At 39.9% G+C, this 17,162-nt stretch overlaps 3 protein-coding genes across 5 annotated transcripts; 2 read left to right on the top strand and 1 right to left on the bottom strand.

Moving 5' to 3' along the window:
• Nucleotides 1-387: 387 nt before the first annotated feature.
• uxt (ubiquitously-expressed, prefoldin-like chaperone) lies at nt 388-6,345 on the bottom strand. Of its 2 annotated transcripts, none has more exons than XM_085443277.1 (7): nt 6,236-6,345; nt 4,735-4,860; nt 3,341-3,422; nt 2,188-2,255; nt 1,913-2,020; nt 1,265-1,328; nt 388-909 (listed from the first exon to the last, which is right to left on the bottom strand). In XM_085443277.1, exons 2-7 carry the CDS (start codon nt 4,830-4,832, stop codon nt 847-849), a joined length of 483 nt encoding a protein of 160 aa, XP_085299403.1. In that variant the 5' UTR covers nt 4,833-4,860; nt 6,236-6,345; the 3' UTR covers nt 388-846. The 2 variants fall into 2 exon arrangements, with proteins under 2 accessions (XP_085299403.1, XP_085299402.1); XM_085443276.1 differs by lacking the exon at nt 6,236-6,345 and adding an exon at nt 5,502-5,565.
• cdk20 (cyclin dependent kinase 20) lies at nt 6,127-10,652 on the top strand. Its single transcript, XM_085443272.1, has 8 exons — nt 6,127-6,201; nt 6,342-6,455; nt 7,030-7,218; nt 7,447-7,568; nt 8,157-8,219; nt 8,846-8,969; nt 9,674-9,829; nt 10,046-10,652. The coding sequence occupies exons 1-8, from the start codon at nt 6,127-6,129 to the stop codon at nt 10,235-10,237; spliced, it is 1,035 nt and encodes a 344-aa protein (XP_085299398.1). The 3' UTR covers nt 10,238-10,652.
• Nucleotides 10,653-10,728: 76 nt separating this feature from the next.
• Nucleotides 10,729-17,162, top strand: LOC146685178 (GATA-binding factor 2-like). Of its 2 annotated transcripts, XM_085443273.1 has the most exons (7): nt 10,729-11,242; nt 11,329-11,419; nt 12,331-12,643; nt 12,724-12,863; nt 16,335-16,460; nt 16,577-16,755; nt 16,899-17,162. In XM_085443273.1, the coding sequence occupies exons 2-6, from the start codon at nt 11,339-11,341 to the stop codon at nt 16,736-16,738; spliced, it is 822 nt and encodes a 273-aa protein (XP_085299399.1). In that variant the 5' UTR covers nt 10,729-11,242; nt 11,329-11,338; the 3' UTR covers nt 16,739-16,755; nt 16,899-17,162. The 2 variants fall into 2 exon arrangements, with proteins under 2 accessions (XP_085299399.1, XP_085299400.1); XM_085443274.1 differs by having other exon boundaries at nt 10,729-11,419.

Genomic DNA, 17,162 nt, shown 5'->3' with positions numbered 1-17,162 from the left:
GTGTTGCGTCTAAAGCCTTCAACTTGTTGGGCATTAAAGAGAAGATTAAGGAGAACAGACATCTGTATTACCACTGAAACAGATGAGAAAACTTCAAGATGGCTCAAGAGAGAACCAGGAGAGGAGAGTATCCACCCGTTAATGTGGACCCATCCTGGTGTCGGATCAGCCTCAGCAGGGTTTCCAGGAGGAGGCTGGACGATGCTAAAAGTCCTGAAACACCTGAATAAACACATCATTCTCAAAGAACTTTAGAAAACAGCTAGTCAGGGGGAAAAAAAGTGAAATCCTCAAAGATTCAGTAAAACATCCAAAGAATTTCTATGAAAGCCCAGGAAACACCTTGAGCACAGGTCCAACAAACTGAAGGAAGGAAAGCTGTCTGGATCATTTTCACAAAACAATTTATTTCAAACTCCAAACAGTGAAACATCACTCACTTCCTGTCACATTGTTTTCAACCTATGAGATCAGGTTTGTTTGAACCTGAATTTGTCACATTGACTGAAAGTGTCTGTTTAGAGGCTGCAGGATCATCTCTGAGCAGCCCCCTTTTCAATGTGACACTGAAGACAACAAAAAACAAAAAACAGGAATATTCTCTGATTTTCAACAGACGAGTTTCACAAAGACACAAAGTCACGTCGAGTGTAGGCGTTTCATGACTGTGAGTTTTGACTCTGAGAAGGCTCAGGCACTAATCCTCCTCTTCAGCTCTGTGACGACTTTCAGGCTTTAGACCTGAAGCCTTTCCTTCTCCTCGACCCTGTTTTCCCAAAGCACACCGTTGACATCAGCAGCCGGCTTTCGTTAACCCGTCCTCTGCAGCTGGTCAGGCGGGAAAGTCTAAAAAACGTCTCCTCTTCTGCTCTCTGGCAGGTCGCCCAGGCCCTGCAGCTCCCTCAAACCCTGAGGAGGGAAACATGAAGAAGAAAAGAGCAGCCAATCAGATTCTTTACCTGCTTCTTTAACATCTGATTATAAATCAGATAAATCTGACTATTTTAACCCTTTTGTCACCAGTAAATACTGAAAAACAGTTTTTTAACTGAACATATTCAAATCTGATCTTGATTATTTTTCATCAGGTGGGCAAAACTTTTTATTTCCAGTTCAATGTTCAAACTTCACTGACTGTAAAATCCTCAGAAATGAGTAACAAGTTATTTAGTACTTAAGTATAAGCCAGAGGAAAACTCCTGCACCCAACAGAAACTATTATTATATAAAAACTGTCCTATAATCGGCCTGAGAAGAAACTGACCTCCAGCACCATGCGGATGTGGGCTTTTATTTTGGCAGAGTCTTTTGTGAGCTGCTCAGTGAAGCTGTAACACAAACACAGGGTTAGCATGGCTAGCATCTCTCATTCAGAGAAAGTGACAGTGCTAGCAAAGAGCTAACATGAGCTAGCTAATAGACATTAGTCTGCAACAACAAATCATAAAAAAATAATCAATCATAATAATAAAAATTAAAAAAAATCTTACAAAAGATATAAAATAAAAAAATAGTAATAATTAGCAATAATTCCAATAAATAAATAATAAAATAAAACTAATAAAACTTAATTTTTAAGTACAATAAAAACAGGAATTTGTCAGAAAAAAAAATACAACAAAAATATCAATGTTTTAAACTGGAAAATTTAAGTGTGAAAAAAATACTTGAGAAATATCTAAAGATAAAATTAATAATAAAATCATAGATGTTCAGAAAACCCACCAAAAATATCTAAAAACAAAATCAGGACATTTCAAAATAAATAGTTCTAACATATTTTTTTCAAATAATTTCACAACAAAGTGAAATCCTGACCTTCATTTGAAACATATCTGAAACACAATTAATTTTTTTATGCTTTTTTCTCCTACTTTTAATCTTAATAGTGTTACAGTGACAATGAACTCACGCTGTGAGCTGACTCGTCTTCTTCTCGATGAACCTCAGAGCCTCGTCGTGAGTCATCTCCACAAAGAAACCGTAACCGACGGCCACAAACATCCTGGATGAGTCCTCGCTGATGGAGGAGAAGAAAACGAGAACTGAGTTTAAACAGTAAACACAGAGCACGGATCCTCTTGCCTCTCTGGAGTCTCGCAGCACATTTCATTAGCCTAAATGCAGCATTTGTGCCTGTTTGAATGCAGAACAGCTGCTGATGACCTTCGTGTGTCAGCAACTCACACTTCAGCCTGAACGTAGAAGTTACAGCCAAGATCAACGTCAGTCTTCAGCTGCTGAGAGCCCGCCTCCTGCAGGAACACAAAGAAGAGTGTGACTTTCATTCACTCGTGGAACAGGCGGCCCAAGCTCAGAGAAAAAAAGTACTCATCTCAGCATCTACAGGCCTCAATTAGCATGTTAGAGGTTAAAGTTCATGACATGACAGTTAGAAAAGAGACTGAATGAGTTTGGCTTGTTTGGAGGGGTTTCCGCAGAAAAATATATCACTGAATATGTAAGGAGCTTGGAAAGAAAAGCGACTGAAGACGTTTCATCTGGAAAGCTTCTTCAGTTCTAAGACCAAATAGTGGAGAATTCAAAATATTACATCACATGAGCCAAGGTGTGTGATGAGGCACACGATCAATAGTCGGTCAACGACCCTCTTATGGGACAACTCCCACTAGGACTTAAATACCTGGGACTCTCCACTGTTTGGTTTTAGAACTGAAGAAGCTTCTTGGATGAAACGTCTTCAAGAAACTTAAAGAAGTTGAGTCGCTTTTCTTTCCAAGCTCCTTAGATTACCATGACCCGGATGACTGAAAACCTACACAGACATCAATGATTATGAAAATGATTTTAAAAATATCTGAAAACTAAAATTAAAACTTCTATCCTCTAAATAAAATAAAAACAAATAAAAAAGTATCTTTTCAAATATCTGAAAAGTGGAGGCAAAATGTCTGAATGGTTTTTTTTTTCCAGCTGTAGTTTCAGGCTCTTTGATCCAGACGATGGAGGTTTGGGTTCACAGCTCTCGGCCTAATGAGCCACACGTATTGATCTGCTGGATAAACAGCTGCAGTGAGGCTCAGCTGTATTGATGGAGGTGCGATAAGCTCCTCCACCTTTCCTCACAGAAGAGTGTGCTGAATTACAGAAACAGCTCACACAGAGAAGCTACAGAGAGAGGTGTCTATATCAGCAGAGTTCAGTCTGCAGCTCATTAACCAGCAGACTGAAGCGTTTAACATTAACAGAGAATGACAGCCAGCACAAACACTTGGGAATCACTACAACGATCTCCAGTTTAATGTGGAAATCTCTTCTTTTCTAAACTGAAAAACCTACAGGCCTTCAAAATAACACAATACATTTTGTGTGCGTTTACCTGCAGACTCTGTATGGTGTTCTTCAGCTGCAGGTACTGAGAGATCTTCTCATAAACCTGATCCCTCTGCTCCACCACCTTCCTGCCAAACGACAGCCGTCACTTGATTTACAGAGAACATTAACGCCTTCAGATGGACCAAAATAATTCAGCTCTTTAGTCTGTGTCACCAAACAGTCAGATGCCAACCTGAAGAACCACATAAATACCTGTAAGATTAGATCTACCCTTCTTATCCATCACACATGTGTACTTACAACAGATTCAAACTCATTATTGTATCCTTTCTATATAACTGAGCTCCTTCTTACATGTAGTTTTTAGATTTTTGCACCATTTTGTTCTGTAATTGTACAAAGTAATTTCTGTATTTCTTTTCTTACACCCTAATAAAATTCTCAGTGTTCACATTAAACACAACCAGTCGGGTCTGTGCATGTACAAGTAACCCATGTGAACCAAAGGCTAAGGCCTTAGATTCCTCTAAATACTTTTCCAAGTCTTGAATCTGTATGATGTCATTGAGAAGAGATATCCCTAATATAGCCCACCCACCTGCTGTCTGAGGAGCTACACCGGTCATGTCAAAGGCAAAAAAAATTTATTTTAGTAATAATTAGTAGCTTTGCATGATTACTATGAATCATGCAAAGCTACTCTAGTGTCATAGTGTGCAAGAATAACAATATAAAGCTGTAAATTAACATAACTGGATGTGCTTCGCACTCTGTTAGCTCATGCTGAGCTCTGCTCTGCAGTACTGGCTACAGAATGTGAAGCAGTACGGAATTTAAGATGTTTCCTCTTAGTGTGGTCAAAACACTCCAGTTCTGTCTGGTTTGTTGACCCAGTTATTGCAGTGCTGGCACAGCAGTGACATGTATGACAATCCCACTGTATTAACAACACATTGCACGCAAAGGCTGTCTTGACAACGTCTACATGCCTAAATGCATTGAGTTGCTGGCATATGAATCGCTGATGAGATATTTGGGTTGAGCAGGTATTCCCAATAAAGTGACCTGTGAGTGTAAGTATTTAATAATCAGTCTGCAAGTAATTAAGGCACAGAGGGGGACCAAAAATGACACCAGCACTATTATACAATCAGCAGCTGTGAGACTTGACATTTATTAGGCTGTTAATTAAGCTTTAAATTACTTTAATTTGTAGTCACTCCTCATTGACCTTCATATCGCCTCTACTACCTGTTCAAAGTCTGCCAGGAAAAAAATCTGAGTTCATATCTATATATATCTACACAAGTATTTTGCACTACTTTAACTACAGATTACATTTCTTTTACTTTAGTTTTTAAAGTTCTGTAACTGAATAAAGCTTTCTGTACGGACATAATAAACTGTGTTCAGACATCAGCGGTAGTGTCTTCTTACTGTAAGTCTCTCTTCAGGACTTCATTGATGAAGGTTTCATACTGCAGCACCTTCTGGTCCACGTTAGGTCTAGCTGTGGCATTGTCGGGAGCAGACATTTCTTCACTGTCTTCTCTTTAAAAGAAGCTACAAACAACAGAACAAACATCCGGTTGAGCTGCAGATAAAGTCCAGCTGCCAACTACCCGATTTCTCTGTCGTAAACGTTAATGTTTCTGGACACCAAACTCTCCGGCTAGCATGCTTAACACAGGACGTAAACACGCCACTCTACACCGGATGAGAAGAAACTGTGAACAAGTACTTCCGGGTTTCAAAATAAACCCAAAGAATAGATTTTGTGAGAACAGAAAAGACAAAACGACAGCAAACGCTTGTCAACTAATGATAGCATAAATTCGGAATTTCAAAAAAAGCCTTACTTTATTTCTTTTTAATATACTAGAATAGAAAGCCTTTTTCGTTATGTACAATACCAGTACGGAGTGAATAATTTTTATTCTTTATCGTGCTGCTGTAAAAAAGAATTTCCCAATTGGATTCAAAAAAGTCTGTCTGTCGGTCAGGGAAATTAGAAGGATTTGCCTGAGCAGATTTTAAATTTTAGACACATCAAGTACATCTCTATACAGTTCAAAAGACGTGCTTTATAAACTAGGGTGAAAAACAAAGTTGAACGTTAAAAAAATGAAACAGCGAACAAGAACAACAAAAAAGAATCAAAAATAAAATAAAATAAAACATTGTTTCTGCCTAATGCTTTCTACCTGCTCTGGCTCTATGGTGGTCCTGCCTCATGACGTCACTGTAAACAAACATGGCAGACCACGGGCGGATCTGTAGCTAGCTACTGTAACACGAAACAATTATTAAAACGTCCTAAATGAAAATGCGTATTAAAAATTACATATCGTCGTTTTTGTAGTTTCTTTCTTAACAAGCGTGCGTGTCAATCCGGGAGCAGAAGTTAAACAGTAACAAGTTTTAAAATTTTAGCTGGGTAATCGGAGTTAAGACGTTGCCAAGGCAACGTTAGCCAACAGCTAGCTGTCTCAGGATTTATTTTCTGAGACTTTTCTTTACAGCTGTTTGTTGTTGCATATGTAATACAAGCCGAATGTAAGTTAACGGTTTAAACTTTTACTGGGCTTAAGATAATAGTTTAATAACTATATCTTATTGAGAAAACGTGCGCAGCATCGTGAACAGCTTAATTTATGAGTGAAGTTCGAGGTTGGCGTTCCTCTCTCTGGTTTTCTGCTCCAAGGAGCTAATTTGTACATCATTGGGGGTTTACTTCAAACCACTCTTTGAATTAAAAAAAAAATCAGTGAGAGTTGTGACCAGATTAAATCCAGATTAACTGAAGCTGTTTTACACGCTCATGAAAACATGGAGCAGTACAACATTCTGGGTCGGACAGGAGAAGGAGCTCATGGCATAGTCTTCAAGGCCAAACATATTGAGGTGACGGACTGGTGCTTTTATGTCTGCATCTTACCTCATTTCTTTTCCCCCCTTTTCTTTGTGTAATCCGATCAGCATTAAATTTGGAGTCTAACCTCAGCGGCTTAGAAATGTGACATGGAAATGCTCTTGTGTGTTAGACAGGGGAGACGGTGGCTCTGAAGAAAGTGGCTCTGAGGAGGCTGGAAGACGGCATTCCGAACCAGGCTCTGAGGGAGATTAAAGCACTGCAGGAGATCAAGGACAACGAGCATGTGAGTGAATGTGCAGAGAGTTTTTACAGATAAGAGTCATTTTAATCTTAAAATTTGATTAGTGTTTAGCGGTGCGGTGGGTAGCACTGCTGCCTCACAGCAAAAAGGTCCTGAGTATGAGTCCCTTCTGTGTGGAGGTTGCGTGTTCTCCCTGGGTTCTCTCCGGGTACACTGGCTTCCTCCCACAGTCCAGAAACATGCAGTTAGTGGGGTTAGGTTAATTGGTAATTCTAAATTGCCCATAGGTGTGAATGTGAGTACAAATAGTTGTCTGTCTCTATGTGTTAGCCCTGCAACAGACTGTCCAGGGTGTACCCTGCCTCTCCCCTATGGTAGCTGGGATACACTCCAGCTCCCCTGGTGGCTGGGGGGATATCACAAACAAGATATAACAGAAACCAAAAATTAGTACATGGAAAACATAAACAATCAGAGCAGAGCAGCAAGAACAGAGCCGAGCATAACAGACATGTTAATAAAAAGGAGATTAGGCTATATGAGAAAATTATAAGAAGCTGCAGAGTGTCTGGAGTCTGAAGGGATGCAGGACTTCTTTCTGTGACTTCCTCCTCAGGTGGTGAAGCTGAAGGACGTCTTTCCTCACGGCACGGGCTTCGTCCTGGTGTTCGACTTCATGCTGTCTGACCTCTCTGAGGTCATCAGGAATTCCCAGCGCCCTCTGACTCCTGCGCAGGTCAAAAGTTACATGATGATGCTGCTGAAGGGCGTGGCTTTCCTGCATCACAACAATGTCATGCACCGGGTGAGCGCAGCTAACAGTTATTATCATTAATGAGTCATCTGACTGTTTTCTCAGTGAATCCTGCGTTTGTAACAAGCAACACTTAAACATACAAGGATATTTAAATACTGTTGGTTATTCATAATAAATGAAAAGCTGAAAATATGTGAAATATGTGGAGAGTTTGGGTTTCTTTTGCTTTAACAAAATAAATCAAACCATTATAAAGTGACGTTTGTGTGTTTGCAGGATCTGAAACCAGCAAACCTGCTCATCAGCTCCTCAGGCCACCTGAAGATTGCAGACTTTGGTCTGGCCCGGCTATTCAGCGAGCAGGGAGAGAGGCTGTACAGCCACCAGGTGGCCACCAGGTAAATATGACTTTATTTAGCAGCTAGCTTTAGCTAATCAAAATAAAATACAGTATGACTTACCAAAAGAACTCAGTGAGGTACAAAACACGAAGAGCAAAATGCTCATTTAAATAGAAAAATGACAGTAAAATGAAAGATCTCGAGTGAAAATTTAAATGCAATATAATGAACCTAAAAGTAAGTACTTTTGTATATAAAATGCAGTAATGCAGTATCTAAAAGGCTGAATGTAATACAGAAAATGGCTCTATAAAGTAAAGTAGCACTAACACAGCATTAGCTTTAGTGCTGCTGGGAAAAATCCACGTGGTGACATGTAAAATGCAGTCAGATGATACTTTAAATATTCACTCAGACTTGCTTTAAAGCTCGACTGGTGAACAAATGTGTCACAGAACAGATTCACATATTCAGATTTGAGGTGCTCATTACGCCTGTGAATAATAATCATGTTAAAGTCGCCATGTCATGTGACTTGCTGGTTCAGTTCATTCTAAAATAATCACCACTTTCAACTGGACATCAGTACTTTATCAGTAATGTGCAGTAAATGTGCTCAGTTACATTTGACCACTGTGTGTTTAGATGGTACAGAGCCCCTGAGCTGCTGTACGGAGCCCGAAAGTATGACGAGGGAGTCGACCTGTGGTAAGTACAACCCTGAAAATGCTGCTAAAAGTAGCGCCCACAGTATTATTTTTTTGCTGTTGTTCGACCATTACAGCTTACATTACATTATATAGATTTACATTACATAGACTTACATTTAACCAGGCATTCGAGGCTAATTAGTGTGATTTTTCACCTGGCTCTGCATTTATATTATGTAATTATTTTATATCTGTAATTCATATTTTATATTGTGATTTTATCTGTATCATGGTTTTACTGGAAAGCACTTTGGTGTACTTTGGTCTTTAAATGTGCAATACAAATAAATTTGATTTGATTTGATTATCTACTGTGAATCCTCCGCTGTTTAGCTTTTACTCAATAAACCTGGATGCTTTTGTTTCTGTTGTGCATGCTTGTATTCTTTTCCTGTATCAGCGTATTTTATTATATATTATTCTTTAACATACTATGTAACATGGGACCATGTAACATAGAAAGAGTAAGCTTTAGCTTCCGTACACTCACTCTGTTAGTGTTCACAGTTCCTGCTCAGGTGTAAATGGGTCCAGTGATCAGAGATGAACAGCAGGGGGCAGCAGCAGTCTGAAGTCACAGCTTTCTGTTTAGTCCGTGTGTGAGTGCTTGTGTGTGTGTTTTAGGGCAGTTGGCTGTATTTTTGGGGAGCTGTTGAACTCGTCTCCTCTGTTTCCTGGAGAGAACGACATCGAGCAGCTCTGCTGTGTCCTCAGAGTGCTGGGAACCCCGACTCAGGACAGTTGGCCTGTAAGACACACACTGGTTTTTCCATCACTTCAGGGGACGTTACATTAATATACATTCATTCTCTTAGGGATCTTTTTGTATTAGGTTAAACTATTAAGCTTTATATCAAAGTATCATCTCACACATTCTGCCTTTTATATAAAATAGATATTCTGAAAATGTAAACACAATGAGGATGCCTAATTTCCACATGTATTCACTCAGTGGCAGTGTTTACTCTTTCATCTTTGCACATAGTGCATATAAATATCCGCCGATATCCATGTTCATTAAATTTAAATGTGCTAAAAAGACGAAATGTGTTATTTTTTAAAAATATTTTTTTTTAGTGCATAGTCTACATTATAATCATCATCAGTATATTATTATATGTGATAGGCCTGCAATCATCTGCCTGAAATATTGGTTGGTCTCCAGTTAGCTTTATTTAAAATGTTTAGTTTAAGATTAAAGGAAATCCAGTAGACTAGCAGTAAATTATGATAAATATGTAGAGAAATTAAACTGGACCTAAAATTGATCCTGTGTAATTTACTCTAAAAACCAACAACTGTTTGAAGTCTGGTGCCATTTTTGTGGTCTGTGTGAGATTTTATCTGAAGGCTGAGGTAAAATAATGCTTTAGTTTAATTTTGTCTTGTTCTTTTCTTTTATGGCTGTGAAACTGGTTAAAACATTTTAATCCCTCTCCTGTCTGTCTCCAGGAGATAGTGGAGTTGCCAGATTACAATAAAATCACCTTTAAGGAGAATCCAGCGATCCCATTGGAGGAAATCATCCCTGACACGCCCCCTCAGGCAGTGGACCTGCTCTATAAGTTCCTGGTGTATCCATCTAAACAGCGCTGCTCAGCCAGAGAGGTAAGAAACCAGAAGCAGAGCTTAAGTTTAAAAACGGAGTTCCTCAGGGCTCGGTCAGAGGTCCTCTCATTTTTACATAAAGAATCATTTCTTGGGACATAGCCGTTATATTTTCCCTGATCACTGTGGTCTGTTTATCACCCATCATCACTCAGATAAAGGTTAATAACCTGATTATTGATCAGTGCTCTCCCTGTCCTCTCCTCCTTACTGCAGGCTCTCCTCCATCCATATTTCTTCACTTCGCCAATTCCTGCTCACCACTCAGAGCTGCCCATCCCTGAAAGGGGAGGGCGACCCCCCCGCCAACGTTTCCAGGCTCCGCCCACTGACTTCTCAGTGGACCTACCATTGCAGAACAGTATGGTAGACCCTGCCCTAATACAGGGATACGCTTCCTGCCTCTGAACTGACCGCTGATCTTTACCATCTCTCAGCTGCTCTTATACCAGTTAATCTTGTTTTATATATTTATTTATTATCTAGTTTACTAAATCCTCTCCTTCGGACTGAATCCTCATTGTTTTATGAACTTTAGCTCACACAGAAGATTTCTGACGGTCTTTCCTGAGCCTGAACCTCTTCTGTAACCACTTATAACCGTGAGAAAATGACCTAATACAGTTAAATTTCCACACACTGAATTTATCGACTAAAAGGAATTAATGTTTAGCTCCACTGGGTCTCCATTTGGTAAAAGGATGGAATAATGAAAAAAAAACCCACACGAAATCAAGCAGATTTTTATTCTAAAAATATTTGTTTCTGTTCTGTTTATGAAACATGTTGTGAGTTTTATTTAAAGTAAAGTGTGGAGAAGTTGGGTTGGTTCCTGACCATTTTTTCCCTTTAAATATGTAATTTCTGAGGATTAATCTTGAAAATAATGATGTGTTTACAGCGTGAGCTGTGTGCCTGAGACAACCATATCAAAGAATGCACTCACTGACATCTTACAGAACCAAGAGTAAAGAAAACTGACTGAAACGGAGTGTAAGAGCAGACTGAACCTGTGGATTAGTGATTATTTGTACACACACTGACCTCAGTACTGTGTGTGGCGATGTTTAACTAGAGCGTCCACAACTGGAACAGCAGACCAGGAAAAGTAGAAGAAGAATTTTTTTCTTTTCTATACTTTTTGATGTGTTTTTGAGGCCAGTTGTGGGCTGAACCTGGACTCCAGTAGTCTGACAGTGATCTCATATTATACCATGTTTACAGCAGTAAATGATAACAGCTATGTAAACACTGGAAACTCAAAATTTCAATAATAAAAAAAATCCCCTTCAAAAAACCCACGTCAGAATTTGTAGGAGGAGTCAGACACCTCCTCTTCCTCCTGGTCGCCCTCCTTCAGACCCCAGAGCAGCATTCAGAGGAAGTTAAAGCCCTCAAAGCTCTTCAGCCTCTGTGAGTACCATCAGAAAATAGAGCAGTGATCCTTTGTGTTAGAGAGAGCACTCACTCAGTCTTTAATTTTTCTTTCCTCCTCTTAGAAATTCAGCGATGATGTCAAACTATTTGCCGTTAGCTTATTGGTCTTCTGCTGTGACGTCCAACAGATCTGAAACAAGCTTCAGTACGAAGGTGAGAGTCTTTTATTATATTCCTGCTTATGGAGTCAAAATGTAATCAAGTACAAGTATGGAAGTATGTAATCTGATGTTCAATAAACATATGGAGTGGGGTTTTCTTTCTTCTGAATAAGTAGTTAATGTTTTTGCTTTAATGTGCTTTTACCTGTACAGAAGTAAAAAGTGCCGTCCTGATAATGTTATTGACAAATGTTATTTGGCTCGCCATAAATTATTTGGTGATTCTTATGCACACGTTTAGCTCTTTGAAAGAAGATTGAATTTTTTTTTTGGAAAATGGAGAGTTTATTGAAACATCTGACAAATTAGTTTGAAAAAATCTTGAAATTTGAATTTCTGCATATGACTTTACATTTGTATCGTATTTGCGACATCTGGCATTTAAAAAAATGTTTAATACTTTAATACTTAAAAAAGTATTGTGCAATTAATTCAGGCTTTTCAGGGGAAAAAAATCACACTGATGATGCAGATGTCTCAAAAACACCCAAAAAACGTGTGTATCAGAGATGGTACCCGGGGACTAAAGGGGTTGCAGCTTAGCTCGGTTCGATGAATGTGGCCCTGGTCTTACAAAAATTCCTGATATTCCTCAAAGAACGAGGCCTTCTGAGGCCATTTTAAAAGTAATTACAGGAAATTATTTGTTTCTTCTTTTGTGACGCGTCCAGAGCGCCTGACCTTCATCAAACATAACAAAGTTTCCTCATCTGATATTTAGTTGATTTATATATTGATGTATATATGATATATTTATTTATTCTTGTTACGCCTTTTCTGTTAGGTCACTGACCCCACAGCCGGGCTCCTCAGGGGTCAGGGAGCCTGTGGTAGTTTTGATATGAGCTGATCTGTTAGATGTCAGATGCAGGTTTCTCTTACATTGATATGATCTCTTTTCAGGTGGGGCCTGTCCTTTCAGACACTTTCCTCCAATCACCATGCACATCCCAAGAGGCCCCTCCCTCGCTCCTCCTCACCCCCTGCCTCTGGCTGAATGATTCCAGCTGTCAGTCACCGAGCCCTGCTTACATCCCACCTGCATCTTCTTCATCCTTGTATAGTAATCATGCTCTGATTCCATCCCCCACCCACCTCCTCTCCTCAACACCTGGATGTAACAGTTACCATGGCAACCTGTACACACCCTCCTCCCCCTCTGCAGGTGACTGGATGCTACCTGACAGTCTGTCTTGGGGGCAGGGATGTGGACCAGGTGAGTATTTACCTGCCTGTGCTAGTAGATCTGCGTGTGTGTCTTTTGTGCTGATGTGTAATTTGTCATCGTTTGCTCAGAGCAGCGCGAGTGCGTGAGCTGTGGGACGCAGAGCGCCCCCCTGTGGAGGCGAGACGCTGCAGGTCGACTCCTGTGTAACACCTGCAGCCTCGGACAGGAAGCCAACAACACACCGCTGCTGAGACCGAAGAGACGAGCTGTAAGATGACACACACGTATTTGAAAAATTGTATTAACGTTTTAATTTGAAAATCGTGTTTTATTGATAATATTGCACCAATTTAAAATGAGCATCAGAAAATTAAAATTCTACACTGTACAGCAGGTAGGACTTTTATATATAACATTTTATATAGATATATGAAGAGTTTTTTTGAAGTTTACATTATTGTTTTAATTTTAATTAAGTCCCTCACAGGCATCTGTATCTATTTTAATTTATCTTTTATATAATAAAAATTGCTTGCAAAGCTGCAGTCATTGATGATTCTGGTGTCTGTTGGGGCCTTTGGCAGAAATTCACATTATAAATAGTAATATAAGTAAGAACGTATATCACTTTCAAAGATCATTTTTTTTGTTTCTGATGACTGAACTGACATGACAAACGGGAACATGACGTCCTGTCATGGGGACTCTTCAGAGCACGTTGTACATACAGTATAATCAGTTAAAAGTGGAATCCTGAACCTATAGTTAACATTTAAAGGTTGGACCAAACCCTTCTCTTTCCTGCTGGTGCCAGAAACGTAATCATTCTGAGAAAACTTAATGAAGGGATGTAGTAAATTATTTCACATTATAGAATTAGAATTCTAAATTACCCATACGTGTGAATGTACGTGTGAGCGGTTGTCGTCTCTCTGTTTGTCCTGTGGTAGCTGGGATGGGTGACCCTGATGAGGATGAGCAGAAGAGAATGGATGAATGGACAATAAAGTACACACAGCACAATAATTTACACCAGTACATCAGAGTAATCAGAGTACCTTAGCATACACATCCAAATTTCTTTGCGTCTCAGTTTCATAAGTTAGCATTCACAGCTTTGGCAGTTAGCCCCAGCAGACACAGCTGTCATCAGTGAACTAGAGAAAACTGTTCAAGATGGCAGTTTTCACTCTGTTACTGGTGCCCAATAAAACAGAGAGTAAACCAGCAACTGTAGAAATGGAAGAGACCAGGTTTAGCTCAGTAATGATGCCAGGACCAAGCTGGCTGGTTGTAAGATATTTATGCCATATTTACTAGTTCCTTCGGTCTACAGTGTACCGGTGGTGTCCTGACTCTGACTCCCGCCATACACCCTCAACTCAGTCATGTGACAGCCTGCGGAGATAAACACACCAGGCTGCTCTGCAGGCCAAGCTAACCACTGTTTAAAGCCAAAATCTTCCTCTTTTCTTCTTCTTCCCCTCTTCACTCTGTCAGTGCGCCCCAGGGCAGCTGTGGCTACAATGTACCTTGCCATTGCCAGTGTGTGAATGTGTGTGTGAATGGGTGAATGACTGAATGTAGTGTAAAGCGCTTTGGGGTCCTTAGGGACTGAGTAAAGCGCTATACAAATGCAGGCCATTTACCATTTTCATTGATCACATCAGTTATCAGGTTTGATCAAAACTCCAGCTCAGGCATTCTTAGGGAGATCAGGTCATTGTAGTTTGAAGTTACTGGCGTGGGCCCTGAACAGCTGCCTGCCTCAGTGGCTCCTCTGATTGACAGACTAATTCTTAACTATTTATGATACCCAGTGATGAACAATATGAACAACACCATCTAACACTTTATATTAAAACTTCAAGTTAATTTTGGGTAATTGTTTTTTTTTTTTTTTTACTGTTCACGAGGAATAAAAATATAAATATTAAGAGCTAATTATTGCTTTGGAAACTAATTGATAACCATTATTTGGAGTGCTGTTGTAAATGTGTAAGCGATGGTGGTAACAGTGTAAGAAGGCAGGTGTAGTGCGCCGTTGGGGAGCTTGGTTTGTGTTCGGTTTCACTCACAGCAGACTTTTGTTTTCACTCCTTGTTTACTTCTGCTTTTGCTGTTTGCTGAGGTTGAGGAAAAGATTGTGGTTGGGGTTAAAATCCTAGACTGTTTATAAAAGATGGACGTAGACGCAAAGATGCTTCGCTCCGGTTTGTGCCGTCGGGACCTTTGCATTTTTGTTTTTTACTGTTTTTATTTGGTTGGTTCGAGTTAGAAGGGAACACGTTTCAAATGCTCGTTTGTTCAGCAGCTGGTGCTGCTTCATTAGTAAGCAGCATCCTTAAGCTGTACAGGGGCAGTGCACAGACACAGAGATCATTAGTTAAATGCTAGTTAACTAATTTGTGCACATAACTAGGGGTTACATTCGGTTTCAAACCAGAACGACTGCATAGATGATGGATGAGTTATTTCTGTTATACTTATTTGAAGTCTGCTTGAAGTCGGCTCAAAGGGCATTTGGGTGCACTTTATGTTTGCGTGAAAGAGTCCAAGCAGTCATTAAAAAGTTGGACGTCTGCGCGGAGCTTCATGCTCACCATTTGATGACATCAGTTTTGTCAGTTGGACCCATGTGGACCCCTGCGTGGTCGCAGATTCAGAAACAAAAACACAAAATTTCAGTCACACTGCAGCACAGACTGCTCCGATGGTCTGTTCATACAAAAACAAGGTCTAGAGGTTCATTGTAGAGACTCAGATGAGTGGAAGTGAAGCCCAGCGGTCGCCCGCCTGTGCTGGGTCAGTCAAAGCAGTCATGAAACTAACAAACTCAAAAGTGAGCAGGTCATTAAAACAGCTGCGATCAGGCTGTAAACCTTTTTATTTCTGCTGACAAGACCAGTGATGGAATGTATCTCAGTACATTTACTGAAGCACAATTTTAATGTACTTTTACTTTATTGACACGTTTCTACTACTTTTTACTTAGATGCTGTTATACTGTTCTTTTATCCTGTCTTCCTTTTCTCACCCCAACCGGTCGCAGCAGATGGCCCCGCCTCTCCCTGAGCCTGATTCTGCTGGAGGTCTCTTCCTGTTAAAAGGGAGTTTTTCCTTCCCACTGTCGCTAATGTGTTTGCTCATAGGGGGTCATATGTTTGCTGGGTTTTCTCTGTAGGGTCCATCTTACCACATAAAGCACCTTCAGGCAACTGTTGTTGTGATTTGGTGCTGTATAAATAAAATTAAATTGAAAATACTATTTTTAATGTACTTTGTACTCCATACCATTATTTAAAAATTTTAGCTACTTCTTCTTCTTCTTATTAAGTATTATTATATTTAACCCTGCCCATATAAGTAATGGAAAACACCTCCAGCTGAAACAATAAAGTGACACAATAACCGATCAGTAATTCTGATCCTCTAATATGACGAATGTGAATACTTTTACTTTAGGTACTTCATTTATATTCTGATGGTAAAACTTCTGGTTTTGAGGCTTTTGCTTCAGAAAATAATTGAACAACAGGAACAGATCTACCACCATCTGCTGGATGAGGGGCATGCACTGAAAGTCCTGCCAGTTTTCTTCCTCTTATTTATTACTGAAAAAATCAGATTTCCTGTGGGAAACTTGTTCTTGTTCCCTCTAAAACGTCGTGTTTGAAAAAGAAAATTGTGTTAAATTACCTCAAAATATATTTCAAAACAGTATGGTGTGTTATTCCAGAGCAGGATTCAGAGGAAAGGAACTCAGTGTGTCAACTGTCTGACTGAGCACACGACGCTGTGGAGGAGAAACTCTGCAGGAGAAGCCGTCTGCAACGCCTGCGGACTCTACTACAGACTACACCGGGTACTGCAAACTAAAATACTGCTCTGGCCACATGCTTTACTTCCTCTAGTAAGAGTAAAACAGCAAAGAAGGTGTTCCTTGTACTTTGAGGCTGAGTCTTTGTTAAATGTTTGCAGGTGAATCGCCCGCTGGCCTTGAAGAAAGATGGAATCCAAACCAGAAAACGGAAAGTGGTCACTAAGAATAAGAGGAAAACTGACCAATCAGAGACCAAGCTGCCTAAGGGTGTCCAGCCCAGTGATGTCACAGCAGCTGACAGCAGCGTTGTCGGGTTTTAGGTGACCTGATGCTGCAGGTAAAACGATCTGCAGCAGTTTAGGTTTTATTGTCAGAATTCAGTCAGAGATAAACTGTAATGCAAGAAATGTGCATGTTTAGATTCTCAGGATCTCATTACCTCTGATCTCTCTCTGTTTTGAACCTTCATAAATCCACCAGAGGAAAACATCAGCTCAGGACCTTCTTCTTCATTATCAGAACAATCGAGTGAATAAATAAATCCATGAACCTCTGCAGACAGGAGCTGCTCGCACAACTTGAAGAGAAATTTGTGAGGGTAAAGCTTTTCAGACGTGTCTGCTGTTGTTGCTTCCTGTGTGCCGTCCTCTGTGATCACCTGTGTTTTTAGATTTTTGTTGGCTGTATTTACTGTGGACCTTGTCTCCAGCCCAATAAATGACTCACTTTTTGTTATTTAACACA

This window comes from Copadichromis virginalis, linkage group LG20, assembly GCF_057382275.1.
Source record: "Copadichromis virginalis isolate Kocher_CV1m ecotype Utaka linkage group LG20, C_Virginalis_male_GT1.1, whole genome shotgun sequence".
Classification (NCBI taxonomy): domain Eukaryota; kingdom Metazoa; phylum Chordata; class Actinopteri; order Cichliformes; family Cichlidae; genus Copadichromis; species Copadichromis virginalis.
Note: the sequence above shows the minus strand (reverse complement) of the source record. Positions and strands in the feature narration are given on the sequence as shown.

Excerpts from the sequence above, each read along its gene's own strand:
- uxt (XM_085443277.1), bottom strand. The coding sequence starts at position 4,832 with ATGTCTGCTCCCGACAATGCCACAGCTAGACCTAACGTGGACCAGAAG. Across the intron at positions 2,256-3,340 it reads ACACCATACAGAGTCTGCAG|GAGGCGGGCTCTCAGCAGCT; the intron begins GTAAACGCACAC and ends GTGTTCCTGCAG. Across the intron at positions 1,329-1,912 it reads AAGACGAGTCAGCTCACAGC|CTTCACTGAGCAGCTCACAA; the intron begins GTGAGTTCATTG and ends TTTGTGTTACAG.
- cdk20 (XM_085443272.1), top strand. The coding sequence starts at position 6,127 with ATGGAGCAGTACAACATTCTGGGTCGGACAGGAGAAGGAGCTCATGGC. Across the intron at positions 6,202-6,341 it reads TCAAGGCCAAACATATTGAG|ACAGGGGAGACGGTGGCTCT; the intron begins GTGACGGACTGG and ends CTTGTGTGTTAG. Across the intron at positions 6,456-7,029 it reads AGATCAAGGACAACGAGCAT|GTGGTGAAGCTGAAGGACGT; the intron begins GTGAGTGAATGT and ends CTTCCTCCTCAG.
- LOC146685178 (XM_085443273.1), top strand. The coding sequence starts at position 11,339 with ATGATGTCAAACTATTTGCCGTTAGCTTATTGGTCTTCTGCTGTGACG. Across the intron at positions 12,644-12,723 it reads GGGGCAGGGATGTGGACCAG|AGCAGCGCGAGTGCGTGAGC; the intron begins GTGAGTATTTAC and ends TCGTTTGCTCAG. Across the intron at positions 12,864-16,334 it reads TGAGACCGAAGAGACGAGCT|AGCAGGATTCAGAGGAAAGG; the intron begins GTAAGATGACAC and ends GTGTTATTCCAG.